This window comes from Rhinolophus ferrumequinum, chromosome 5 (assembly GCF_004115265.2).
Source record: "Rhinolophus ferrumequinum isolate MPI-CBG mRhiFer1 chromosome 5, mRhiFer1_v1.p, whole genome shotgun sequence".
In the NCBI taxonomy this organism is placed as follows: Eukaryota; Metazoa; Chordata; class Mammalia; order Chiroptera; family Rhinolophidae; genus Rhinolophus; species Rhinolophus ferrumequinum.
The window spans coordinates 83785063-83812910 of record NC_046288.1 but is presented as its reverse complement, the minus strand read 5'-3'; the positions used below and the strand labels follow the sequence as shown (position 1 = coordinate 83812910).

General features: G+C 49.9%; 2 protein-coding genes across 4 annotated transcripts in view; one reads left to right on the top strand and one right to left on the bottom strand.

Annotated features, from left to right (window-relative positions):
- The window catches only part of CRMP1 (collapsin response mediator protein 1), a 57361-nt gene extending 51680 nt beyond the window's left edge, over positions 1-5681 (top strand). Inside the window, exons 12-14 of one of the 2 annotated variants that reach the window (XM_033105547.1) lie at positions 1582-1761; positions 2804-2969; positions 4664-5681. In XM_033105547.1, coding sequence (XP_032961438.1) covers positions 1582-1761; positions 2804-2969; positions 4664-4755 — 438 coding nt within the window. In that variant the 3' untranslated portion in view covers positions 4756-5681. The remainder of the gene's footprint in view (positions 1-1581; positions 1762-2803; positions 2970-4663) is intronic. The other variant, XM_033105548.1, reaches the window with a different exon arrangement.
- A 152-nt stretch (positions 5682-5833) lies between these two features.
- EVC (EvC ciliary complex subunit 1) overlaps positions 5834-27848 on the bottom strand; it is a 47374-nt gene continuing 25359 nt past the window's right edge. Inside the window, exons 12-21 of one of the 2 annotated variants that reach the window (XM_033105545.1) lie at positions 24016-24228; positions 16971-17080; positions 14703-14913; positions 13542-13748; positions 12027-12171; positions 10244-10355; positions 9519-9645; positions 8197-8290; positions 7415-7526; positions 5834-7302 (exon numbers count right to left, since the gene is read on the bottom strand). In XM_033105545.1, the coding sequence (XP_032961436.1) occupies positions 7218-7302; positions 7415-7526; positions 8197-8290; positions 9519-9645; positions 10244-10355; positions 12027-12171; positions 13542-13748; positions 14703-14913; positions 16971-17080; positions 24016-24228 (1416 nt within the window). In that variant the 3' untranslated portion in view covers positions 5834-7217. The remainder of the gene's footprint in view (positions 7303-7414; positions 7527-8196; positions 8291-9518; positions 9646-10243; positions 10356-12026; positions 12172-13541; positions 13749-14702; positions 14914-16970; positions 17081-24015; positions 24229-27848) is intronic. The other variant, XM_033105546.1, reaches the window with a different exon arrangement.

Sequence of the window (27848 nt, the reverse complement as noted above, 5' to 3'; positions counted from 1 at the left end):
ATGTCTTCTCTAAGCTCCTTAAACATTCTTATCACCAGTGTTCTGAACTCTGTCTCTGAAAGGTTGGTTACCTCTGCTTCATTTGGTTCCAGTTGTGGAGGTTTTTTCTGTTCTTTTATTTGGGACGTGTATCTTTGTTTCCCCATTCTAGCTGACTCTCTGTGTTTGTTTTGATGTATTAGGTAGATCCCCTAGAGTTCTTAGTTCTTGCTAGGTTATCTTATGTAGTATGTGTCCTTTATATTTGACTTGCACTACGTCATTCTTCTCTTCTGCGTGTGCTCCAAAGGTGACTCTTGTGTTGTGTATATTGTCCTGTTCAAGAAGATCTTTAATTGCTTTTTGCTTGTGAGTAGGTGGGGTTAACTCCTAAGCTGACTCGTTGTGAGACTTGGCTCTGCCCACCGCAGGGCGTTCTGCTGCGTGAGGGTTGACCACTTAAATGTGGTTTGGCCTCTATGGGCTCTACTGCCTGCAGAGAATTCCCTCTGGGTGTGTGACTTGTAGGTCAAACCCAGTAGTACTCTGGTTTGGTCTGGAGTTGGCCTCTGGATATGTTGAATCTTGTGCTTCTTAAGCTGGGCCCTCCTGGTCTCTGTGCTCTCCGTTCCGCCCTGGGATCCCGTGCGTGCCCGGGTGCCACCGCGGTTTTCGCCGCCGCCGCCGGCCGAGACCCCGCCGCGGGCCCTCACGTTTTCACTCCGCTCCCTTCCTTCCTTCCTTCCCCTGCTCGCTCAATTAGCGCACCTTCAGGTAATCCTTCCACGAGTCTCTTAGCTGTTCTCCTGGTCTCTGTGCTCTCCGTTCCGTTCCGCCCTGGGATCCCGTGTGTGCCTGGAACTGCGGGTGCCACCGCGGTTTTCACCGCCGCCGCCGGCCGGGACCCCACCGGGCTGGGATGCCGCCGCGGGCCGCGAGTTTTCACTCCGCTCCCTTCCTTCCTTCCCCTGCTCGCCCAATTAGCGCACCTTCAAGTAATCCTTAGCTTCAAGTAATCCACGAGTCTCTTAGCTGTTCTGTGTGATGAGCAAAGAGTTCTTTGATGGGTTATAGGTCCCGTTTGTAATAAGATCCGCAGGAGAACTCAGAACGTGCGCCCTGCTGCCGCCGTTCCTATAGACATGAAATCTTGCTGTGCCTCTTCCCGGCTACAGATATAACGTCAACTAGTCTGATGCCTTCTGAATGTAACTTGACGATGTGCAAGAATGCCTTCAAAAAGCTCACATCCCTTGACCCATAATTTAATTTTGGAAAACTATCCTAATGAAAATATATGTTTTTGTTTAAGACACAAAAATGTCTGTTAGTGTCAGGGCGGCCACGTTGCCTAACTCCAGGGGGCACCCATTCACCTTCACGATGCCTTAGATGGTATTAGTTTGATTATATGAAACCACCCTCAACTTAAATGCCCAGCAGCGAGGGGCTGGTTTTGCAAATGAAAGAGCATGCTGGAGTATTAGCTGCTCAGAGAGCAGAGCTGCTGGAGAGCGCCTGTGACCGCCGCGGTTAAGCGGGACCCTGCACAGCCATGCGGCCGTGCAGGCCGCTGTAACGGTGTGCTGTTCTTGCCTGCAGGCCGTGGAGTACAACATCTTCGAGGGCATGGAGTGCCACGGCTCCCCGCTGGTGGTCATCAGCCAGGGCAAGATTGTCTTCGAGGACGGCAACAGCAGCGTGGACAGGGGCACGGGCCGCTTCATCCCGCGGAAGCCTTTCCCCGAGTATCTCTACCAGCGCGTCAGAATCAGGAACAAGGTGCGTGGGTCCGGTGTCCGTCATGTGCGGCGTTCACAGAGGTCACAGCCGTGCGAGCCTCTCGTGGCTCACGTGTCACACATGAGCAGTGACACTGCCCTGCCTGCGTCTCAGGGCTATGGTAGCAACCAGATCACGGAGGTCGCCGGGCTTTGCAGAGTGTAAAGGGGTGTGCACATGTGGGGATGGCGGGTCTGGGTGACACGGACCAGGGTGCACATATGCACGTGTCGGAGTCCTCGCCACCCCGTGTGATGTGTCACGAGCCTCCTTCTGCAGATCAGAAGCCTGCTGCTCGAAGCAGGGAGGGACTGACTAGTGTCACACAGCTGGGAAAGCTCTGACACTGTCGGCATTGCCGTTTTGATAAAAATCAACAGCCTCTAGCGAACTTGAGGGCTGGCCGCGCTGCCTCTAGATGCCCCTCAGATGGCTCTCTTCTTCCCTTCCCTCCCCTTCCTTTCTGCACCTTTCCTCCCCTCTTTCCTTGAAGACTCTTAGCACTCACTCCAGAGGTCAGATGGCGTGGAGCAAGCTGGGTCCCCTCTCTAGTCCAGCTCAGAGGAAGCTCATGCTGCAGATAAACTCCCACCTGTGGTCCATTGTCTTCCCTAATTGGGGGGGAGGGGCTTTCCGTCACCATGACAACCTTCCTCCCACACTGCAGGGCTGGTGTTTGCCAGAGAGGCCAGCTTGTGTGTGTATGTGTGTGACGTGTGTGTGTGTGTAGGTGCGTGCACATGTGTTAATTGTGGATGTGTTTGTGCGCCTGTCTTTATATGTGTGATGGATTGTGTGAATGCATGTGTGTGTGCGTGTGTATATGTGGAGTGGGTGCCTGTGTGTGGTGTATGAACGTTCATATGTATGTGTAGATGCATGTGGGAGTGTGGAGAGGCTACCTATGTGAGTGTGTGTGTGTGTGTGTGTGTGCGCATGTGATACCTCAGGTCACACTCCTGCCTGCAGGGCTCCGGCCCGTCTGAACAGGAAGGCACACGTCACCTTGACCGTCAGTCGCCCTCCCCGTCCCTGTGTTTAGGTTTCAGGATTGCAAGGGGTGCCCAGAGGCATGTACGACGGTCCTGTGTATGAGGTGCCAGCTACACCCAAATATGCAACTCCTGCTCCTTCTGCCAAATCCTCGCCTTCCAAACACCAGCCTCCACCCATCAGAAACCTCCACCAGTCCAACTTTAGCTTATCAGGTAAGAGACTGCAGCAGCTGAGGCTCCCCACACCCACAGCAGTCCTTGGAGACCCCCACTCCTGGGGAGACAGACCCACATGATGAGACAAGCAGGGGACTGTGGGACCCCACCCCCACCAGGAGGGGCATTGTGGGCGGGGGGGGTGGCCCATGGGGGCCACATAGACACCTGACCCTGGTGTAGGAAGAGTCTTCATGAAGACTAGCCCCGTGCTCATCCTTAAGCACACTTGGGGACGTTTTCACACTCCTATCCTCAAAGCTAAACGTGAAGCGGTGACGAGGAGTAGCCACTGTCTGCGGGGTGTGTCTTCATTCACCCTGTCCCGTCCATTGCGGTTTATCATGGCACTGTCAGAACTCGTGACTATTCTGTCTTCACAAAAACCCCGTATGTAGTGGTATTATTCCTGTGTCTTTAGAGAGGAAATTAAGACCTCAAGAAATTCAGCGTGAAACTACCAGGACTTGGTGCTCAACAAATGTGTGTGGACAAAATCGGAAGTTGACAGATCCCTCAGATTTTCCAAGGCCCCAGGGATATTTGTCTGCAATTTCACCTGATCGCCACACGAGGGCAGGCAGGCACTTGTTGGGGACAATAAATTGGAATTTCGACTCAAAATATTTGAGGCGTTAGCAGGTGTTGTACACTGTGCTACATTCTAGGAATATGGGGATGAATAAGACCCAGAAGGGCAGCCCTCAGTCTGTTCTGGGGATCAGCAAAGTGTTTCTTGAAGGGCCAGATAGTAAATATTTTAGGCTGTGTGAGCCAAGCTATTACAGGATAGTATATTAAATGGCCATTTAGAATGCAACCATTTAAAAATGTAAGAACTAGTCTTAGATCTTCTCCACAACATTCCTTCTTCCAGCATTATCCATTACTCACGATTTGTTCATTTAATACATACTGAGCACCAGACACTGGGCTTGGTGCTGGAATTTTAAATCTTCATTTAACTACAGTGAGATTAGAGAATGCATGGGATGAGACTGGATGGTTGGTTTTGCAGAATTAAAACAAAAAATGCTGGCCTCCTGCTCCCATGCAGATCTGCCCATTGCAAATGAGGTGGGTGGTTCCAGCTGAGTAGTTCACACACACAAGTGCACACATGCATGCATGTGCACGCATGCACATACATGAACACACGCCCATGCATTCCTAAGCACACCATACATAAAACACCTTAGGAACACTGGGCTCTGCTGACTTGTTCTGTGTGTGTATTAGGCGTGTGGGGTTTGCAGACAAATTCGCTGATGCCAGAATCCTGGCTTCCCACCCTCTAGTTGCGTCTCCCCAGAAATGTCAGCCGAGCTTCAAATGCCTCATCCATAAATTGGAGGTAGTATTGCTGTGTGCTCTAAATTGAACAAATGTTAAAGCACCCAGTATGTGCCCGAACACAGTAGGCACTTGTGTTTGTCCCCCTGTCTCAAGAACGTGAAGCCACACAAGAAAGAGCTCACTATGGTCAGGGCTGCAAGAGGGTGAAGTGACTCCGGGGCCCGCGGGGGCACAGAGGAGAAAGCAGTGAAGCCCATGGGGGTCGGGGAGCCTTCCCTGAGGTAATCCGGGCTGAGTGAAGACGAGGGCTCAGCATCCCACAGGCCGGGGACGCAGCCCTCAGGAGCAGCAAGGGGAGCTGGTGACAGAAGTGACCGACTCTTAACCTCTTTCAGGTGCCCAGATAGACGACAACAACCCCAGGCGCACTGGCCACCGCATCGTAGCGCCTCCTGGTGGCCGCTCCAACATCACCAGCCTCGGTTGACCAAGGACGAGTGGATGAGCTAGAGTGAAGGATTCTGGGAGTAATGTCCGTCCCTTTCCCTGTCAGTGTTTTCGAAGCCCATAGTTTTATTTGGTACTGATGGGGGGACACATTCAATGATGTTCTCTCCTTTTTTGTGTAGGAAGACGTGGTACTAGTCTGGTATGTTTGCTTGGCGTTCCTTGCCCCACACTGTGTGTTCATGCCGACTCCACCTCAGAGCATGGTGTCTTCATTGCCCTTAGTGAGCACAGGTTCTAGCGTCATCTCGTCCCGTCCCTTCACTTCCCACTCCCGAGCTCCATGATTCTTGAGTGGTTCCTTTGCACCCTTGTAGCTGTTCTAGGATAGTTGATGCATGTTACTAAGTTATGTATGCAAGTCTGTGAGTGCGTCTGACGGAGTATCACCGAGGACCGAGGTAGACACTGCCAAGACCTCAGGCCCGCAGGGCACCTCCAAAACTCTTAACACGAGATGTTTACTCATTGCCCATCCCAAGTCTACACTGGAGAGAAGCCTGCCCCGCCCCGCCCCGCCCCGCCCCAGCTGGGAGGCTTCCACTGCTGGCAGAGAAATGTCATCCATGTCCCGTGTTTGAAACCCTGGTCTCTGTGGCACTTGTCACTGGCCATGACGTCTTTCCGGTCTGTGTGTCCTTCCAGCCAGCCCTGGTTCATACTCAGAAAGGGGTCTCTCGTCCCAGGTAGGGCTGACGACGGTGGGGCGGTGGCCGCTTCCAGTTGCCCGTTTCCTTGTCTCTCTGAGAAGGTTGACGGGGCAGTCAGATTTTTAAAGTTTTGTACAAAGTTTTCCTTTGTAATCACCCCCCCATTTTTACTTAACAATTGACTTATTGTGGCTCTTATTTCTGAATTCAAAGCTTGTGAAAAAATAAAAGAAATGGCCCACCGGCCTGACTGGGGTGTTGCCATTTAAGTCTTTATCACGAGTTCTGTGCCCCAGACTGTGCGAAGCACAGTAGCTGGGCGGTGAGGGGTGGGGAAGGGTCCCCCAGCATGTGACCTGTGACAGTCCCATGGGCTAAGGAAGCTTGACACATAAGTAAACTGATTATCCCTGCAAGATCCCTGGAGACTGAGGCAGCCAGCAAGACTGGATCTGTACGGTCTGCGGTCGGAATGCCTCTGGGCCGAGGACCCATGTGACAAAAATAAAAGTGATTTCTATGCAAACCAGGTTCTCAAAATACTGCATGAAGGAAGCTTTGTTTGTGCAGAGTGAAATGTTGTATTTTACCACAAGAGGGAGCTGTTGGTTAATTTTGGGAATCCCATTTAGGATTGGCGGATGCTCTGAAGGTGTGTTAGCACACCATGGATTACTTCTGCTGTTACAGAGCCACTCTCCTAAGAGGGTTTAGTTTACGTTTTAAGAAATAACAATTCAGGTCATAAATGGTCCATAAAATCGCCGAGACAGTGGCTCCCAGACCATGGAGCCCACTAAGTCCTGGGAATTTGTGGAAACGCTGAGCTCTTCCCCCTGGTTGCCTGCGGCCACCTCACTTGGATTTAGATCCGTGGGTTAGGCCCCCCAGGGGACATCTGGCAGTGTCCAGAGACACTTTTGGTTGTCACAACTGGGAAGTGCTGGCATCTGGTAGGTAGAGGCCAGGGCTGCTGCGACATATCCCACAATGCACAGGACGGCCTTTCCCCCAAATAGAATTATCTCACCCAAAACATCCATAGTGCCCAGGTTGAGAACCCCTGATGCTCGATGAAAAGAGCAGTTTTCTTTCTTGTGGGAAAGGCCTCCCCTGGCAGTGGGTTCTCTGGCCGTTCCCTGGGGAAGCAGTGCCCTGAGACCATTCCTCCTTACGGCACGGCTGCTGTCGGGCACTGTCTGTCTCAGACGCCCCAGTGACCAGGCCGCAGCTGCTGGCTGAGCCAAGGACGGGAATGGGGCCTGATGAGATCCCTGTGGCAGCCAGTGGCCTTGGCAGGTGGGACAGCAGGGGGACGGGGGCGCGGTGGAAATGGAGGAGAAAAGTCTCAGACCCAGAAAACTCTAGCAACACCTAAAGACCTGTGACTACCAGCAGAACGTCACCAAGAGGCGGACAGCCCAGGGGCCCACAGCTGGAATGAAACAACTTCGTGCTGGGGAAGGCGGGTCGGGGAGGTAGGGGCACCAGGGCACAGGGAGCCAGGAAGAACGAGACCCCGGGGGAACAGAGCCTGAGACACAAAACTCACAGAGACACGTTTCCAAGACGGGGGTCTAATCGTCTCAGGTGGTAGGGTCCACCACACTCCTTGGTGCCTTTTCGGGCTCTTTCACATCCATTCTCCGTCCCCCTCACGGCAAGCCTGTGAGCAGAGGGGACACCTCCCCATGACCCAGCTGGGCAGGTCCCTCCTCACTGTCACATGGCTGGGGGAGGGGCAGGCACCCGCAGACCAGGTCTTCAGGTTCGGTCCCCAGCCGGCCTTAAACTACAAATTGCTTCTTTTCTTTAGCATCTTCTTGGAATTCTCACCATCACCAGCGTCACTTTCTTGCTGGCTTAGCCTTTTGCTGCTTAAAACATGGAAGAAATGCAGCCGGTCAGAACTTTGACCCCAGGTCTGTAGATGACACAGTAGGTGGTCAGTAAGCATCCATAGGCAGTAAGCCAGGGACTCTGTTGTACCTGAGTGATCCAGAGTGGTGTCCCCCAGAGGCAGGGTCGTCGTCATGGGGTCCCCCAGGGTCCCCTCTCTCCCGGAGCGGAGCCTTCTTCCTTTTGGTCCTTAGGGACTTCTCTGAAAACACATGAACCCAGACGTTGGCTCTGAGCCTTCAGGCAAATGACAGCTTTTCTCAGCCTTACTCCAACCCAGCCTGACAGTTTCTGAATATCTCTGTGGGCCAGGTATGCACTCAGTGCCTTACTGCTATTATACCCATTTAAATTGTAAGGAAACTGAGGTCCAGGGAGGTGAAGTGCTTCCCCAAGCCACACAGCACGTCAGTGGCAGAGCTGGGATTTGAACTTGTGTCTGTCAGGCTCCCGCTGTGTTTCTACTGCAGCCAGCTCACTGGAAGACTTCTGAAGTAGTAAGAACCTGGAAACAGCTCCAGAGTGCAAATTTTATCTTAACAGACGCCTGTCTTTACACATCTTCCTGTCACCAGGAAGATGTGTGACATCACTGAAGTCACCATAGGCAAGGGGAAGAGATTTAGTTATTCCCATTTTACAGATGGAGAAACAGAGAGAAGGATGAGACACAGCTGGTGAACAGCAGACCCAGGAATCAGAATTACTGAGCACAGGAAAGCAAGGGGGCCTAAGGAGCGTCCTAACTGAGTCTGCTCATTTACAGACAAGGACACAAAAGCCCAGAGAGGGTAAGTGTGGTGCCCAAGGCCACCGAGCTAGTTCCCAGTCCAGAGGGACCCGGTTGCTGTGTACCACCTCCCACTACTTACCTGACTGTCCACGCTTATTTGAAGGTGGTTTGCTCTCGGCAAGGGGCACGCGGGCCAAGGCCGCCAGCTCGGAGATGAAGGTCTGCTCAGCTTCCTGAGTACAGAGTGAGATAATCAGCTGTGCCTCCCTCTGCCCTGCTCTGCCTCTAAATCCTCTCCACCAGAATGAGGCTGGCCTCTCAAGGGTGGCTGACGGGGGCTGTGCCCCCAGTGTGGAGGCAAATTCTCCCAGAAGCATCCAGGGAGCAGGTCAGAGGTGAGTGTTAGGTAATAGGCAGGGAGTTATTACCAGCTCCTACCAGGTAACTGCATCTCCACTCACATTGGTCACGGATCCCCATTTTACAGATGAGAACACTGAGGTAAGGGGCTGAGGGCCACAGAGGCAGCGGTAGCTGAAGCGGGATCTCACCCACTTCTGCCTGACTCCAGAGTCTGAGTTCTTCACTCCCAACCCCGTGGTTGAACCACACAGACCTGTGGGCTCCACGACTTCCTAACTGTGTGAACCAGGAGCGTGACTTAACATCTTGGAGGCTCAGTGTCCCTGTCTGTATACTAGTAGTCGTCTCCTCCTTGGCTGTGAGACGATGACATTAGATGGTGTATGCACTGAACGCTCTCCGCTCAGTGACTATGTGTAATAGACCCTCAGTGAGTGTGAACCAGCGTTACTATCATTTTGTCACTGTCACCACTGTTAGTGCCACACTGGCAGTAGCTATGATGAGCCACCACTCTGTTAACGCGCCTCAGTCTGGGATAGCTGATTTTTTTTAAAAGCAACCACTTTGCTTTATAGCCGTACTTTATAATCACACACTGATGAGATTTTTCTGGGGAAAAAAATAAGTAAAAGATTCACTTTCTGTCACACGGGCTGAGCTTCCTGTATGTTCCAGATAAAATGCAAGCCTCAGTGCCTGGCAACACCGCGTACCTGACACTGACGTTAGCCAGTGAGCAGCCCACACGGTGGCCATTGCCACCCGGGGTGGGGAGGGGGGACATGCTCGTTTCTTCTCCGGCTCAAAGGACAGGAACCAACTGTGCCCAGGGCCTGGCCAGAGCCGGCCGCTGCAGACACGCGGGGATCACCTCAGCCCCACTGACCTCAAGGCTCACAGTCGAGTGGCGAGGTGGACGTAGGAAGCACCAGCCAGTGAGACTCAGACGCAGTGGGGCCGAGGGGTCCCGAGCGGGCGTGCGGTCCCCCCACAGAGGCCCCTTTGCTGACCTGTGATCACGAGGCTGGCCTTTTGCTATTTCCACCTCTTTAAACCACTGCCTGCTTGGCAGAGGCCTGTTTCTGACACGTGTACCTGTAGCTGGGTCTCAAGCTGGGCCTCCAGTTGGTCCATGACCCTGGCCTTCTGCTTCCACGCGTCCAGGCGGACCTGCTGGTGCACGGTGAACTGCGCCAGGAACTTTTTCTGCTGCGCCAGCATCCTGGACAAAGGAAGGAAGGCCGTCAACGCTGCGCTGTCCAGCTGGTTAACGAGATGCAGCACAAACCTTCCCCAAGGGCCTGCTGAGTCGTGGGAATTAGTGACTGATAGCCGTCCTTGAGCCCCAGGAGCCACGAGAGAAGAATGGCCACGATTTACTGGATTCACTGCAGCCACACTCCACACTCAGCCTCTCCACCCACAGGCTACGCATCATAAAAGGGATTAACCCTTGGGGGTTTACAGAATCTCTGAAAAATGTGCTCTCTCACCACGCTTCCTGGTGTCACCTCTCCAGTAAACAACCTGCCCCCCAGTCCTTGTGCCAGGGTCTGCTTCTGGGGGAACCCAAGGTATGAGTGAGGTGGGAGGTGCCATGTCAGGACCGTGGACACCACTGAAACTGGAAAACAAGCCATCTCCACACTTGACTCGCTCGTGCCCTTGTGCAGGCCCCTTCGAGGAGCCGTGTAGAGCAAGGGGCCTCCACACTGGCCGGGGAGGCAGACGCATGCAAGGCACATCCGATGCTGAGAGACGTGGAGGGGCCGAGCGTGCCCCTAGGTGGGGACCCATGCAGACAAAAGTGGAGCCTTCACCTCTGATGGACGGCTTGGGACGCTTCATGAACTCCACCTGCCATCTTGCCCTCTGACGAAGAGTCGCCGAGTTCTTGCTTTTTCCGCAGCTTGTAATTTTCCATTCTCTCTCCTAGGACATTTAATACACAATGATCAAGATGCATGTTTGAAAGATCAACTCTGTACCAGGTCTGGGGCGGGTGCTGGGTACAAAGATTGCCTGACAGGTCTGTTCTCAAAGGGTGTGCCATTTACACACTGGTCCACCCTGGGGAAGGGCGCGGTGTATGTGAGGGTGCCGTGGCTTCCATCACCCACCTCCGACTGCTCGGCCCCACGTTCTGGTATCAGGAGAAAGGGAGGCGCAGAAGAAAGATTTAACATGCAGAGCCTACCACAAGCAGCTAAAAACCCACAACAGAAGGGAAAAACAATTCAACACGTAGGGTTGTGGGTGTGCAGTCAGCCATACAGACTTAATTTGAACCTAGGGCTCAAATTCCCCAGAGAGTGGGTGCCTTCTAAGGGGTGGGAAGTTTGGCCTCTGACATCTGAGGTCCATCGGGCTGTGTGTCAGAACGTACTTACACTGACCTAGCTGCTACACTTAACTAGCTGTTACACGTGCCTCGCTGTGAGACGTCTGAAAGGCCCCGACCTCACTGGATCGGAGTTTTCTGGCCCTTGCAGGGAGATTTAACGGGAGAGCCTCTGGGGCCTGACATTCTATGAGTTTTAAATAAAAAAGAATTTACAGAACGAAGAAAAAGAAGTTCATGTGGTCCATTAAGCTAAGTTACCTCATTTCAATTCATTTATTAGCAAATCCCCACATGAGAGCTGGGGAAGCAGGAAGGCAGAGAGCTGAGGGGATGCGTGGAGGGTGATCCCAACCCTAGTCCCACAGATGGGGAAACTGAGGCCTCAGAGGGGAAGTGAGCTCCCTGGCCCTGAAGGTCCCAATCACGTCTGTGTCCTGCTGAGCGACAGCACCCTTACTGGGAAAACCATGCGGAAGGAAGGGTCTGGAGAGCTGGCATATTTCTGTGCATGTCCCAGACTTTCTTTGAATCTAGGGCTCAGATTCCCCGGGACAAGGGGAAGAAAATGACGGCAGCTGAGCTCACTGAGAGAATCATATGCACAGAAGACTGCCCCCAGGATCCGCGGCCATCCGCTCGCCTGGGACGGGCTCCAAATCCCATCCTTGGACGATCCAGGCGAAGCCCTTCAGAGAACGTGGGATCCACCCTGTTCGGAGGCCCCCATGCAGGGCAGGCTGGCACAGGAAGTGGCCTTCACGAAACTTTATGTCTATTATTATACGACGTCATTGCTGGCCTTGGGGACGCTGTCCATTCCATTACTCAGGGTAACCTTTTATGGTCTTGGGAACATTGCATGGCCACTGGTCTGTTCTCAGGGTCACTCCAACAACTTTAATTGAGGAACTTTCCATTTCTTTGGCCACCAGGAAGCCCAGAGACAAAACCATGTCACCACTAAGTAGGAATCCGATGACATGTATCCTAGATAATGACCCTGCCCGGACTCCATCTCACTGTCCTGCCTTTGTCCTGATTCATCTACTTTTTAAAAATTGCATTGTATGTACCTGTTTCTTTAAGTGCCATTTAAAAAGCATTTTGGGGACAGAGCAGGAGATAAATAAATGCATGAACCATTAAAAAGAAATAAAATGCCCCAAATAAAATTAGAAAACCCCGACATCGCATTCTGTCCCAAACTCAGAGCATGTTTGGCTCGTGGCTTGTGGGGCTCCCCGGGGAGGGTGCCATACCCCGGAGGGCCTTCAGATGCTGCAGCTTGCAGTCCTCGTGGTCCTGCAGGACCCTCCCCGTCTGCTGGTAATATGCTTGCACCAGCCGACCGATGCTGGCACTCGTCACGTACACGCTCTCCACAGCCGCCTCCAGCAGCGTCCTCTGTGGGCGGGGGAAGGACTCAGCAGAGAGGTCACACGCGGTCCCCGCCTCCCCTTGCCCTCATCGTCCACCCACTCCCAACCCAGACTGCTCTGCTATCTCCGATTTCACAGCCCTCTTTGATCTCCCTTCAGGCACTGTCTGTTTCTCGGCTGCGCTTCAGCAAAACTTCTCTGTGATTCGTCGGTGTGGCCAGCTCTCCATCTGCGGGGCCTTCCGTTAGGTCAGAAGCTCCACGAAGGCAGAAATGCCGTCCTTCTCACCCCCCCAGATCACTCTCTATTCCCAGCACCTGTCACAGGGCGTAGGGCCAAGAAGCCCTATGAACAGAGGTCAAATAAATGAACACGCTTCCAGAAACTGTGCACCTGTTCTTTCTTGTGTGTGTGTGTGTGTGTGTAGGGGGTGGGGCCTCACCATTATCTAATCCTGACTCAGCGTCCCTTCGGGAAGCTGAGAACAGAATACACCACACTGATATTTCATTCCATTTTAATGCAATGAGCATTTCTTAGGCAAGAGTTGTAGAACTTTAGGGAAAGGAGGTGACCTTCCAGGCCTGCAAATGCCCATGTTTGCCAGCCAGGGACACTTTCCACAGTGGTCAGTAGCAAGTGGGGGTGTCTCGCCTTTCCTACAGCTTGAGGGGGGAGGCAGCCAAGGAGAAGCAGGGTATGCCCTGGTCACGCAGGGCCAGACCGGGCGCCAGTGCCAACTCTGCCCCTCACTAAAGCTTTCAACATGTCTTTTGCCCCGTGGTAAGCATCATTTTCCCACCTGGACAATGGGAAGAAAATTGCCCTTATCGTGAGAACCTGACGGGGTGAGGTAGGCAAAAGCACTCACGCAGACTTGGAGGTGTGATGCCACTGTTACTTCCTGTCGCTGTCACCTTTCTCCCTGGGGTTTATCCTCCTTGTCAATATGAGGAGTGGCCCGCCGCCCACTCAAGGCAAACTGATTTTACTGCATTGCTCAGCCTGAGGTCAGGATCAACTCGGCAAGCCTCACGTCTCCACGGAGGCGGCCACGGGCAGGGAAGGCCCACGTCTCTGGGAGAGCAGCTTGGGTTCAGATCCTGTCTTTGCTACGGAGCAGCCAGGTGGCTCTGAGTGAAACCATGTCCCTCTCACACCTGCTGTAAAGGCCAAGCCCCTGCTCAGAATGATGGGACACGGCTAGGGACCAGACAGAAAACCACACCATCTCGGGGGGAGGCTATTTCCTCTTCCAGAAGCCACGTAACCTTGGCAACGACCAGCACCCAGGCCGCTGCTCTGTTCAAACCCAACCTTCCATCTGCCCCTGCCCTCCCCGCCACCCAATCCCTCTTGCCCTTGGGTTCCCTGGGGATGTATGTTGACACACACCTTGAAGTCATCCCTGTCCTTGGTCCGGCTCTTGGTGGCCGCGCTCCGCGCATGCCCCAGCAGTGCCTGCCCGATGGCCCGCTCTGTGTGCTGCTGCAGGAGCTGCCCGACCTCCTGTGCCTCGGCCAGGAGCTGCTGCTGAAGCTGCAGCCGTATCTGCTGCGCCTCCTCCTCCAGCCTGCTGGTCTCCTCCAGGACACGCGTCTCCTGGAAAGGATGGGACAGGGAGAGGGAGAAGCCCAGGCTGCTGCCGTGTACAGGAGCTCTGGCCTGGACCCGGACCAGGACCAGGACCAGGTGTGGGGTCAGCCCAGGGTCCCAGGAAGGTTGGGGAAGGGGTGGAGAAGAGGTGGAAAGTAGGGGCTTCTAGGTTTCCAAAACCCAACACACAACGGATGAGCAGGGGTCTGTTTTAACGGTCCCCCCCCAACCCGAGGCATTTGGTGAGCACCACCTGTGTGCCCAGTACCATCTGTAGCATCTCACATATACAAGAATCTCCTCATTCTTCTAGAACACCGTGAGGCCTGAACACTTGGAGTGCTGAGGGCACAGAGGCTCAGAGATGTTAAGTAACTTTCTAAAAGTCACACAGCAGAGCCAGGTTTTGAAGCTGTATCTGACTCTGAGAGTAGTCTGGGACATCACAGAAGCCAAGGCAGGCATATGGGGCCGCGGGGACTGCCTTTCTGTGTAGGGATAAGAGTCAGAGAAGGAGGTGAGGGGGCTCAGAGGTAGAGCACCACCGAGCCCTCCTGGGCAGAGCGAAAGAGTGTAAGCTATCCCTCACCAATGCAACAAAAACACCAGCTGCTCCTATAGCTCGGTGGCTGCGTAAGACCTGGAATTAGCCCACTTGGGTTTAAATCCCAGGCTCGCAATTCGCAAGTTCTTTGTTTGGATTTGTTAAAACCTGGAACCAGATTACAGGGCCCCTTTCTCCTAACTTCCTGATGGTGACTGCACCTATCTCTGCCCTGATTTCTTATGCATTTTTAGTATAATTCTCATTATAGCATACACTAGAGCCTTTGGGTACACGGGCTGCCCTCCCAACGGAGCTGCCACCGCCCCCAGGATTTGGGTTTTGGCTAACGCGCTGGAACCTGAGGACGGCACCACCTCTCTGGGACGGGTTAGGGGCCGACCCGTCGGTCTCACCAAGGCTCTGAGCAGCTGCCACTGATGCTCGTCCAGACACTGGGAGGAGCCCTGCTCGAGGGCGAGCTGCTCTCGCAGCTCCTGGAGAAGGCTCTTCTTTCCAGACAGTCTCATCTGGGTCAGGGTGGTGATGGCACTGCCACGGAGAGCCAGCCTCCGGAGGGCTGAGCGCAGGAGCAGGTCATGCCTCTGCAGGATGCATCGCACAGACCTTTGGGAAAAGTGAGCAGGGGGCTAGGGGTCAATGCTCTTGGCTTCTCTGAGTGTGATGGTTAATGTTATGTGTCAACTTGACTGGGCCACAGGTGCCTGGACATCTGATCACACAGTATTCTTGGTGTTTCTGGATGAGATCAACATTTAAATTGGTAGAATGAGTAAACGGATTTCTCTTCCTAACATGGGTGGGTCTCGTCCAATCAGATGAAGGCCTGAAGCGAAGAAAAGGCTAACAAGCCAAAAGGGAGATAAAATAGAATAGTAAAAAAGACACCTAAGGGCCGGCCCGGTGGCTCCGGCGGTTAGAGCTCTGTGCTCTAACTCTGAAGGCTGCCAGTTTGATTTGCACATGGGCCAGTGGGCTCTCAACCACAAGGTTGCCGGTTCAACTCCTCAAGTCCTGCAAGGGATGGTGGGCAGTGCCCCCTGCAACTAAGATTGAACACGGCACCTTGAGCTGAGCTGCCGCTGAGCTCCCAGATGGCTCAGTTGGATGGAGCGCATCCTCTCAACCACAAGGTTGCCGGTTTGACTCCCACAAGGGATGGTGGGCTGCGCCCCCTGCAACTAGCAACGGCAACTGAACCTGGAGCTGAGTTGTGCCCTCCACAACTAAGACTGAAAGGACAACAACTTGAAGCTGAACGGCACCCTCCACAACTAAGATTGAAAGTCAACAACTTGACTTGGGGGAAAAAAAAAAAATATATATATATATATATATATATATATATATGACACCTAATCCAAAAGGCAAAAAAGGAGATAGAAAGGAACACAGAGCAGGTGAAACACACAAAAAAACAAACAGCAGGACGATAGACCTAAACTTCATTTGGGTTTACATTAAACATAAATTAACTAAATATTAGTATAACTAAAAGACACATGTTTTTACAGCCCCGCCAGTCACTCACTGTTATCCTCAGCACGGCTTCCCAGGTTTTCCCTGCATATGCGTCCATCCCCTCCAGGCGCTTCCCTTCTATTATCCAATGCTATAGCTATCCACCTGCTTCTTGTTATACACACAAGTTAGTTTCCTGGAAAGGCTGGGAAACTAAAAAATAGTTCTAGCAACATAGTTTTTCTCATATGGAATAAGGAAAAAGAAATAATTTTCAGCAAGTTGAAAAACGATACTACACTCATACAGAAAAAAAATATAAAACAAGCATATAAAAATGTAGGAGCGGCTGGAAGGCTCAGTTGGTTGGAGCGTGAGCTCTGAACAACAGGGTTGTTGGTTCGATTCCCACATGAGCCAGTGAGCTTCGCCCTCCACAACTAGATTGAAGACAACGAGCTACTGCTGAGCTTCTGGAGGGGCGGCCAGATGGCTCAGTTGGTTAGAGCGTGAGCTCTTAACAACAAGGTTGCTGGTTCAATTCCCGAATGGGATGGTGGGCTGTGTCCCCTGCAACTAAAGATTGAAAACAGCGATTGGACTTGGAGCTGAGCTGCGCCCTCCACAACTAGATTGAAAGACAACGACTTGGAGCTAATGGGCCCTGGAGAAACACACTGTCCCCCAATATTCCCTAATAAAAAATTAAAAAAAAAAAGAATATAAAAATGTGTTAATAAATGGGGAGTGACTGAAAATAGATACAAGGGTCTATTGGGTGTGATGGAAATGATCTAAATTTGGATCATGGTGATGGGCACAGAACTGTAAATTTACTAAAAATCATTGAATTGTATACTTAATGTATGTAAATTATACCGCAAAAAAAGATGTTTAAAAAAAGCTCCTGTGAAAGACAAGTCTTTGAAGTAGGTCTTCTTAGCCCCATTTTATAGATGAGGAAACTGAGGATAAGCAATGCTAAGTCATTGGCCCAGATCAGTTCTGACTTGGAGCCTTTATCCATGGCACTCTGCTGTCACTCTATTCCACACTTATATTTACAACTTAGTTGATCTCAAAACCACACTGTAAGAGGCAGGGAGCAGTTACTGTGTCCACCTTACAGAAGAGGACACTGAGGCTAGTGTGGACACTCACCCAGGACACAAGGCCACGACCCTTCAGAAAACTGTACTCACTCTTCACTGAGGCCACCAAGTTGGCCCAACACTCGGTGGATGACGCTCTCATGGCCGTCTCGCAGGTGTGTCTGCAGAATAGTGGACAGGGCATGCTCCTCCAGCCACACCTAAAGCCCAGGACAGAGGCATAGGGTCAGCTCAAGTTCATCTCATCTGTCACTGCTTTGTTAGAACGTGCCTTTTATTTCTTGTTTGAAAATCCTGCTCCCTTGATTTCATCAAAATTTTCTCCTAAAGATTTAGGCATTCTCCTATTTGTATTTACATCGTAAAACATTTAATTTTTGTTTTCTGTGGCGTGAGGAAGGGATCTAATTTTTTCCCAGACAAATGGGTACTAACTGTCCGAGCGCCCTTTATTAAGATAAATTATCCTTTTATGACAGGATGTCATGCCACCCTGTATTACATAGTTTCCATAGGCACCTCCTTCTAGGCTTTCCCTTTTATTCTATGGGTCTGTCTATTATTTCTGCATCCAGATCACACTGCTTTAATTGCTGTTGTTTATAGCAAGACTTCATAGCTGCTGGCACAAGTCCTCCCATAGTCTCTTGTACTACTTTCTCGCTCTTCTAGTTCACACACTGTTTCTTTGGCCACGTTTAATTTGCTGTTTCACCCATCCATTAAAGTTGTTTGCATGACTATCATTTTCACTAAAGAAGTATATGGTTTTTAGTCTGTTATCTTTTTTTCGTGTCTTGTTTTATAGCTAGTAATTCCTTCTGTTGTGTATTGTTTTAAACATGTTTCCATTGTAAGTTCTAAAGGTGCCTTCATCTGAATTTCTTGGTGCTTGTTGTGATCTAAATTTGCTGTTTGCTGTATGTGTTGACTCTCATGGTGGATTGTTCCTTGTGTTTTGTGATTTTGGATGGTAGCTCATCTCCAGTGTGGCTTTATCTGGAAACTCCTGTGAGGTCCAAGGCCACACAGCTAATACATTTTAAAAAGTGGAGCAGGGACTCAAATCTAGGTCTGTCTGTCTCCAAAGCTCCAGTTTTTTCTGGCCCTACTGTGCTCCTCCCTGACTATCTTGCGTCATTGGGAGAACACGCACCAACTCAGCTAGACCAAGTTATAGTGTCCTTCCCTTTTCCTCACCTGTAGCTGTTCAGAGTGTACTACCTCCAGCAGCCTGAAGATGGCGCAGGCTGCACGCGGAACTCCAACGAGACCTAGACTTCACTTCTCCTGGGCGCTGTGATTCCTAACACTTGTACTTCACCCCACACAATCACGTGACTGTTTCCCGAAACTTTCTGTTCAAGTCAGCTGCGGACTCCCCTTGTGAAGAATCTGCAATAACCTGTCCACGTCCTTGGGAAGCCACAACATTCTAGAAATCTACAGTCTTGATTCTCTGCATGGTAAATTCAGACTGTCACAAAAGTATATGGATGGAGTCTGCCGTGTGCCTTTTGAGAATGCAGATAAAACCAGCAATGGCGTTGAAAGACGGTCAAGATCACTGGGCCCGACGGTGCCGACCACTGTCCCGCCAGCCTCTTCAACATTACGGAACGCAGGCTCGTGGACGTTCAAGTTCAGAAGCCGCGAGCTGCTTTGGTGAGTTAGCGTGCTGGCGCTGGGACGTGGCTACGGGGTCATTTTGTGGTTTCGGGTGAGTTTACTCTGTATTTCAAACTTTCATTTACGAAGGCGAGAAAGGGAAAAGGAACTAAGATAACAGGGCACGCCGGTACGTGCGAAGGGTTTTATGGCATTCTGCTATAAACAGGCTGGGTTTATAGGTGGGCTGGGTTCGGAAGTCAACACCCAAGGCAAACACTGGCGTGCTGGGCGGAGGGAGGCATTGCAGCTTCAAAAAGCACAGTCAGGGTGGGCCTCAGGGTGAAGGTGACATGGGAGTACGGAGGCAGGAGCGTGCCCAGAGGGACACAGCGAGGCCGGTGAGGCTGGAGCAGAGCGCGCCAGGGGAGAGAATGAGGAGGGCAGAGGGTAACCAGGTCCTGGTACGCAGGGCCCTGCAGGGCCTGGTGAGGATTCTGGCTTTGCTCTGAGTGAAATGAGAAGCCACTGGTGTTTGGAGCAAAGAAGTGACACGATGTGATGTAGAGTGTCTTTTATCAACTCTAATGCGCCAGCGATTGTAAAATGCACAATTGTTTTAGGTATCCTGAAGGGAGACAAATCACTGCCAATTAAATGACGCTGCATGGCCATTTCTGGGATGTTAAAATACACTTACGGTGGATCTCTTAAAAATCAGTGGCACATCGTATATATTAAAAGGTGTCATTTTGGCTGGAGGTTGAGATAGACCACTAGGGGCCAGGGTAGATGGATGGAAGGAGACCTGTGGGCCGGCTGTTGCCGTGACAAGAGGTACAGCTTTGACCAGGATGCTAAGAGTGGAGGCGACGAAAAGTGGTGACAGCCTGGATTAGATTGAAGTAGAACCAGCACCATTTCCTGTCCATTGGACGTAGGGTGTGAATAAAAGAGGAGTCAAGGATAACCCCACAGGTTTTAGCCCAATTGAATGGAAAGATGGAGGAAGACCGGACAAAGCGGGCTGGGCAGGAAGAGCAGTGGTTCTGTTTTGGACACACTACGTGCGTGTGCCTGTGCATCATCTAAGTGGAGCTGTCACGCAGAGAGCTGAGTTCAGGAACGGGCTCAGAGCTGGAGATACAAATGTGGGAGCTGCTGTCCAACACCACGAATCCTGCCAAGAACCATGTGAGTGAACATGGAAGCAATGCGTCTTGGGTCGAGCCTCCAGCTGAGACCCCAGCTGTCGCCTGGATCGCAGCCTGTGAGACACGCAGAGCAGAGGACCCAGCTTAGCTGTATCTGGATTCCCGGCCCACAGAGACTGCGATAGATTAACTGTATGTTGTTTTAAGGTTCTAGTCTGTGGGGTTACTTGTTAGGCAGCACTAGAAAATACAGTGGTGTGAAACTGGCTGAGAGCACCAAGGGAGTGCATGAAGGTAGAGAAGAGGGTCACGAGCTGCAACCTGGGGCATGACAGTGTTCACACATCAGGGAGGTGAGAAGGAACCACCATCGAGGTAGCAGGAGAAGCTAGAGAGGCAAGCGAGTGTTTCATGGAGGAGGGGAGAACCCAACTTGGCCAAATGCTGCTGTGAGTACAGAACGGGGAGCCCTGTGAGCTCAGCACAGGTGAGAGGTTTGGTGGCCTCGTGACGGAAACCTGCCTGGAGTGGGGTACAGGAGAGAGCAGAAGGAGAGTGAGAGGTGGAGCCAGGATCCGAAAGCTGGCAGACTGACTGCAGCATTGGTGTCTTTACCATTACGCTATAGACTGTGTCACCGGCCACACTCCTTGCTAAAGATGCAGACTCTTAAGTACTGGTGTATTAGTTTCCTAGGGCTGATGTAATGAATTACCACAAACTGAGTAGCTGGAGACAACACAAACGTATTATCTTATAGTTCTGGGGGTCGGAAGTCTGAAATGGGGCTCAAGGGGCTAAATCCAAGATGTCAGCAGGCCTGCATTCCTTCTGGAAGCTCTAGAGCAAAATCCCTTCCCTCACCTTTTCCAGCTTCTAGAGGTGGCCTGCATTCCTTGGCTCGTGTCTCCTGCCTCCATCCTCAAATCCAGCAATGTCTGCTGAGTGTTTCTCACACTGCATCACTCTGACCCCTCTTTCACTTATAAGGACCCTCGTAACTACTGAGCCCACCTGGATAATCCAGGATGATCTCCGCATCTCAAGATCCTTAACTCAATCACACCTGCAAAGCCCCTTTTGCCACGTAAGGTAACATACCCACAGCTTCTGAGAATTAGGACGGGACATCGCTGAGGGATGTTAGGAGTCTCTGTGCCTGACACAGGGGCTGGGGAGAAGCCCCGAGACCTGCATTAGAACGGGTTACATTTTGAGAACCACCATTCTACGACCTGTCCCAGCTGGCTAAGCGGCAGATTGCAGAATCTTGAACAACTTCCCTGGTAACAGGATATGAAATTACCAAGGCCTTTTGGGTAGAAAATGTAGGAAATGCATTTCATAGGCTGGGTGTGCGTTTGATTTTTTCATCAAGAGTTTTGTTGGTGCTTTTCTTCTCATTCATCTGAACCACAGAAAGTTCATCTCTTATTTTTATCATCAACCAGGAAATATGGAAAGTGGGAGGGAACATGGATCTCTAAATATCTTGTGCTAATTTAAGGCAATTAAGCAATCAATCAGTAAATGAATGATGACATATACACCTTGAAGGCAGTCTGGGGTCATGCTTATTTAATCAGATGATGAGGTCATTAACTATTCTGCTTGCTTTTTGCACGCAAAACTCCTCTTGAGACATTGCTGCACAAGCCAAGGAAAAATCGCTCACATGCATATATTCACAAGGCAAATAAATAAAAACCAGAAGCTACACATAGTCTGATGAGTGCCTAAAATAACTTCAGCCCTCCTACCCAGGGGGTTTCAGACGAATCGTAGGTGTTTGTCTAACAATTTATCAGAAATAAAATTCTGGATTTTTTCAATGTCACGATCATCAAGTGACTGGACACTGTGCAAAAGACATTAACAGCATGACCTCACAGCGTCACTGTTGGGGAATTTCAGCCCCACTTTTTTGCACAGAGAAGGTAGGGTTCTGAGACATTTGGCAAGTTGTGCAAAATCAGAGCTGTGGGAGGTCAGTCAGTTAACTGGCTCATGTCAGCCAGTCTATTAACGGATTTGCTCTGGCCCAAACCCAGACATTCATCCAAGGTTAGGGGCCTGTCTGCAAACCACATCTGTCTCTATAAGGCCCTCACCTCCATTGGAGGAGCCCACTCCAGAGGAACATTAGATTCACCTGGTGAGCTTTCCAAACCACTGAGGCGCAGGTGGCCTCTCCCTCTCCAGAGACTATAAATTAAGTTGTGGGGCCCAGGATGGTTATGAAGCCGATGAATTCAGCTTCATTCGCATCCCTTGGAAGAATTCAGGGTCAAGGTGACCCTGTGATAATTTCCAAAGCTGCACTATTGTTGCAGGAAATGCAGCCAAGTTTTCCTGAGCATTTGCTAGATCCCAGCCACTGATCTTTGAACAACGGAATGTAAATATGGAAAGCAGGGTGGCTGTCGTCCAGGAACTTAGAGCCAAATGCAGGACGGACAGACCGGTTCCTGACGACAAGGCATCATGATACAGCTGGCAGAGGGCTGAAATAAATGAGAAGGTCTAATAAACTGGACACGCAGGAAACCAGGCCTTGTGCCCACCCCAGAGCTCTGAATGGCCATGTGTTGGCACAACACTTCTATTTACAGTGGCGTCTTGAACAATACGGGTTTGAACTACATGGGCCCATTTGTATGTGGATTGTTTTTCAATAAGTACAGTAAATGTGTTTTCTCTCCCTTATAATTTTCTTAATAACATCTTCTTTTCTCTAGCTTACTTTATTGTAAGAGTACAGTTATCATTCATATACAACATATGTATTAATTGACTGTTTATGTTACGGGAAGGCTTCCGTAGACTATTAACTAAGGTAACAGTAGACTATTAGTAGTTAAGTTTGGGGAAAGTCAAAAGTTGTACACAGATGTTTGACGGTGCGGTGGTTGGCGTCTGTAACCCCTGCGCTGTTTAGTGGTCAACTGCACGTGGTATTTTAAACAACTCCAATTAGTTGCTCTCGGAAACCTCTGTTAAGTGCGTCAGTTGAGTGCTGTTTTGTAACTAGTTGAACCCCCAACACAAAGAAACAGGGCTTGTTTCTTATAACAAGGGCTGGGCAGTCCAAGGCTGGGACAGCGAGTCAACAGTGCCACCAGGGACACACGGGGCTGTCCACCTCTCTGCACCCCCATCCTGAGCACGTCAGCCCCCATTATCCTGCATCCTGTTTGTATGTCAAAGGAAAGCTGGCGTCCCGCCAGGCCTCCTGCACGTAACGTAGGCAGGAGGAACAGGGAGCGCAGAAGAAAAGAAGGGGATTTCTCCCAGCCACACGTGGCTTTTGTATTAGGAAAGAGATGCTCTTTGTGGGTACCAGACCTTGTCTCATAGGCCAGAACTGTGTCACTTGGCCACTGCTAGCTGCAAGGCATGCTGGGATATTGAGCACGTTAGTTTTACAGTCTCTAGTGTGCAGGAGAGAAAGAGAAAGCAAATGTGGGTGATGTTAGTGTCAGTCTCCCTTGGAAATTCCTTCTTATATGTAACAGTTTTTAATATTTAAAAAATAAAATTAATGTGTTTTCGTTAGTTTTCTATGGCCACTGCAACACAACCACAAATTCTGTGGCTTAAAACAACACAAACTCACTATCTGTCAGTTCTGGAGGTCAGAAGTCTGAAATGGGTCTTAATGGGCTAAAAGCAAGGTCTGGGCAGAGATGGTTTCCCCTGGAGGCTGGCGGGGAGAGGCTGTTCCTGGCCTTTTCCAGCTTCTAGAGGCATCCTGCATTCCTTGGCTCAGGGCCACATCACCCTGACTTCTGCTTACGTCATCAGATCTCCTTCTCTGACCCTCCTCCTTCCCGCTTATAAGGACCCTTGTGATTACATTGGGCCCACCCAGGTAATTCAGAATAACCCCCACGTCTCGGGAGCCTTAGTTTAATCACACCTGCAAAGACCCTTGTGCCCTGTTAGGTACCATATTCACAGGTCCTGGGGATTAGGATGTGGCTCTTTGGCGGCCATTATTCTATCTACCACACACGTACATAGTTTTAATAATGAAATAGACTTTCACTGAAGGACAGGAGCCCCATGTGTGCAATCCTTCCCCCAGTCCACTCCCTTGGGAACCCTTCTGTCGTTTATTTCTCTCTTTCTAAAGAACATGCTTTGCTGCTCTTTCTCAATGGAGCAACTGAAGCATCACCTACTGATGTCATGTACTGGGAGGGGAGGGCTTTGCGATCTTCTCCAACCCACCCCGGGTGCTGTCGTGAAAGGCTGGCAACCAGAATCTTGGTAAAGCACCTAGCATAGGCTCAATGCATGAAACCTCTCAGTAGTCTTCATAAGTTTCAAAAAGCACAGACTCTAGACTCGGTTTTACAAAGTGCCCGCACCTGCTTTTCCTGCTCCAGGAGATCTTGGAACAGTTTCCACTGCTGTTTCCGGAAGCGATCCGATGTCCCCAGCTGCCGGGCGGTGTTCTCCTGGGTCTCCTGCCTCAAGTATTCACATTCCGCCTGGGAAAGGCCGGTCACGTCTGGGAGGGTCTGCAGGAACAGGATGTCCACAAACTTCTGGAATGTTTCCATGGTGCTGCAGTACAGCTCCTGAAGCCGAGAGAGCCACACGGCAGAGGTACATGTCAAACCCACACGTCGTCTGGAGAGTGTAATTACAAGATCTGGACGTTAAAGTATCGATGCTTTTCATGCTCATGAAAGTAAGAGCCACTCTTAAACCCGAAAGCAAAGAAATTATAAAAAGTAACCCTGCTTAGTTTAAAAAGAACCAATTAGAACTTCTAGGATTGAAGAATATTGTCCAACATTATGAATCCAATGTACAGCTTAGCTGCAGTTGGAGAGAGAATTAGTGTGCTGGAAGATAAATCAGGAGAAAATCCAGAACAAAGTAAGGACAGACTAAAGGATGGAAAACATGGAGAAGAAGATAAATGCATAAAAAATACAATAAGAAAGTCCAACATATTTAATTGGAGTCCCCAAAGGAGAGAAGTGAGAGCCCAGGTAGAAGCAATACTTGAAGTAATAATGGCTGAGAAATTTCCCAAAGCTTATGAAAAAAGTTTATAGATGAGAAAGCTGAGCCTTCATCTGTAAATGTAAAAGAGAGGTTAAATAAATTACATGGGTTTACATATAGGGCTCTGATAGGCAGGATCCATAATCTTAGCCATGACGCTCTCAGCTAAAATTTTAACAATGAATGAAGGAATGAATGTATAATCAGCACCTAGTAAACATTGGGTTACTGTTTGCTATGTTATTAGCATATAAAACAGTTTTTAAGAAAAGAAGCATGACTAGAGATAAAGGGGTTCACTTCATAATGCTGAAAGGTTTAAGTCAGAAAGATGCTAAAGTTCTATATTTGCATACACTTAATGGCGTCACCCAAATCAATGCAATTTGCCACATTAACAGAATAGAGCAGAAAAATATATATGATTATGTGAATAGATGAAGAAAACTGCATTTTACAAAATTTAATTTCCATATAAACAAACACTCTTAGCAAAATAGAAATGGAAGGAAACTTCCTTGATCTGAAAAAACAAAACTAAAGCAAACGTTATATCTAAGGGTGGAAACGATAAAACGATATTAAGAAAAATTAAATAAGGCTTAAGTAAATGTAGAGATATACAATGTTTCTAGATTGGAAGATTTGATGTTGTGAAAATGTTAATTCTCAGCAAATTGATCTATAAATTACAAATGCTAATCAAATAGGTGGCTATCGCAATAACTGTGTAGAATATAGATTGAAGCTACATATACTCTAATCCAACAATTCCGCTCCTTGGTCTGTGCCCAAGAGAAATGTGTGCACAAATGTATCCAACAGCATCTACAAGAAATTTTACATCAGTAGAATATGTAATAGTCTAAAATAAGAAGCCGCACAAATGTCCATCAACAGTAGAATGGATAAATGGTGGTGTACTGATACAATGGAATACTCTAGACCAATGAGGAAGAATGAACGGCTACACACACCACGGGTGAATCTCACAAGCATAAAATTGAGCGAAAGAAACCCGACACACAAGAGCACATGCTATATGAGTCCATTTATATAAAAGCAAGGACCTGATTTCCATATAAGCCAGGCCCCTGTGAGGGGGGAGGGTACTGGGATTGGGGGGAGATGTGAGGGGTTTCTGGGGTCCTGGCCATTTTCTCTTTCTTGATCTCAGTAGTGGTTACAAAATGTATTTTTAATAATTGTTTGTTAATCCATAAGTTTATCTTATCCATTTATTTATTTGTGTTACATTTCACAATAAAAATGGTTTAAAAATACGGGACTTATTTACATTTTCTTCTAGCCTCTACTAATCCCAATTTTCTGCCAGGAGACAGGTTTTTTAAATTGATTCTCCTACTTTGGACTCTATCATTCCATAGTGGTGGCTGGGGACACTGAGACACACCTTTTTGTTGTTCTTGTCCATGATTGTCAAACCAAAAAAATATGCTATTGCAAATTCAAGAAAGGTTAACTTTGCAAAAACTACATGGTCCATTAACCTAGGGTCTTTCTAGTAAAAAATGTGCTGGATCCTGTCTGCTCCCTCGAAAGAGTCACATCTGCCGTCTTTGTCACATGCTCTGACAGCCCATAAAACACATCGTTTCTACTTAAGTCTGGCACGTTTCACTTGGAAGATCGTGATTTATTCTGTGCCCAAAATAGAACCAGAATTAACTTGTGTTATTGCTCTCAGGGTGGGTGACAGGTCTGGACAGCAGGGGACTGCCAGGTGAGGAGAGAGGCTGGCTCCAGGCCTCAGCCCTACACTGTCCCTCTGGACACTGCCTGGAATGTTCTTCCCACAGTGATGGCAGAGGTCTAGCCTCTATACTAGCACACTTCACACCCACCTCATGCTATTGGACAACACAAGTCACATGACCGAAAGCAAAGTTAAAGGATGGGGAGGTACTCCCTACTCCCTGGGGGGAAGTCACGGAACCCGACTAAGGCAACGCTTCCCTCTGACTTTGCTCCTTCACTCAGGTTTCCGCCTCTGCAGCCTGACCTGAATGGTCACGGGATCTTCCCAGGCTTCTCGCAGAGGAAAGACTCAGGGCAGGGCAAGTGCATACGTTCTGGATCCTATAAAAGGGAGTCTCAGTTTTCTTATCTGTAAAAGGGATTAGACAGGAATACAGATCTATAAGACAACAGCCGCTTTGAGGGCTGAGTATAAGGCTTAGACCCAGCACCAGCACATTGCAGGCTTTCTCCCCCGCACCCACCCCTTTGCCACATCGTTTTGCAGTGTCTTCCCCCCAGGGAGTAGGGAGTACCTCCCCATCCTTTAACTTTGCTTTCGGTCATGTGACTTGTGTTGTCCAATAGCATGAGGTGGGTGTGAAGTGTGCTAGTATAGAGGCTAGACCTCTGCCATCGCTGTGGGAAGAACATTCCAGGCTAGCCCACTGGTCTTCGGAGGAAATAAGAGACAGGTGGAGTGCTGCCAAGTTGTGTTAATCAAGCCCAGCCTAATCAGCCAACCTCTGGCCCACGCACAGACAATGAGAATAAATCACTGTCATTTTCAGCCGTTGGGCTTTGAGGTGTCTTGCTGCACAGCATTATGTGTCATAATTACGTGATGTAACACTAGACTGAAGGAGTCCTGAAGGTGATAGCTGTGGTATAAAGATGTTTTATTCTCACAGCATTCATAGCTTCATTCCGCAAATGTCTCTTGGGCACCGAATATGGGCTCTGTGCCAGGGACACGGCAGCGGACAAGGCAGCCATGTTCACCGGGGGACGGGGGACATGCACTGCTATGACATGTGTAACGGCGGGAGGGTGGGAGCCCTAAGAATAGACCAGAGGATCTAAGTGGTCTGGAGAGGAGTCAAGAAGGGCTCCCTGAGTGACTTTTAGCTGAGACAAGAATGAGAACAAGCAAAACTGAGGGAATGGAGGGAACAATGTGTCGGGAAGTTGAAAAGCACATGCAAAAGCCCTGGGGTAGGAGGGACCAGGGCCCCTTTGGGGAACTAAGGAATGTCTGAGGTTGGCTGGAAGGAAGCGAGCAAGAGACATGACTCCAGACAGGCGGTGAGTGGGCCAGGTCGTGTGGGCCTCGTGGGCTAGGTCAAGGGTATCTTATGGGTAAAGTTGGGGGTCTGCTAGACAGACTGAGTGGACCTTTTGGGCCAAGTCAGATGGGTCTCGTGGG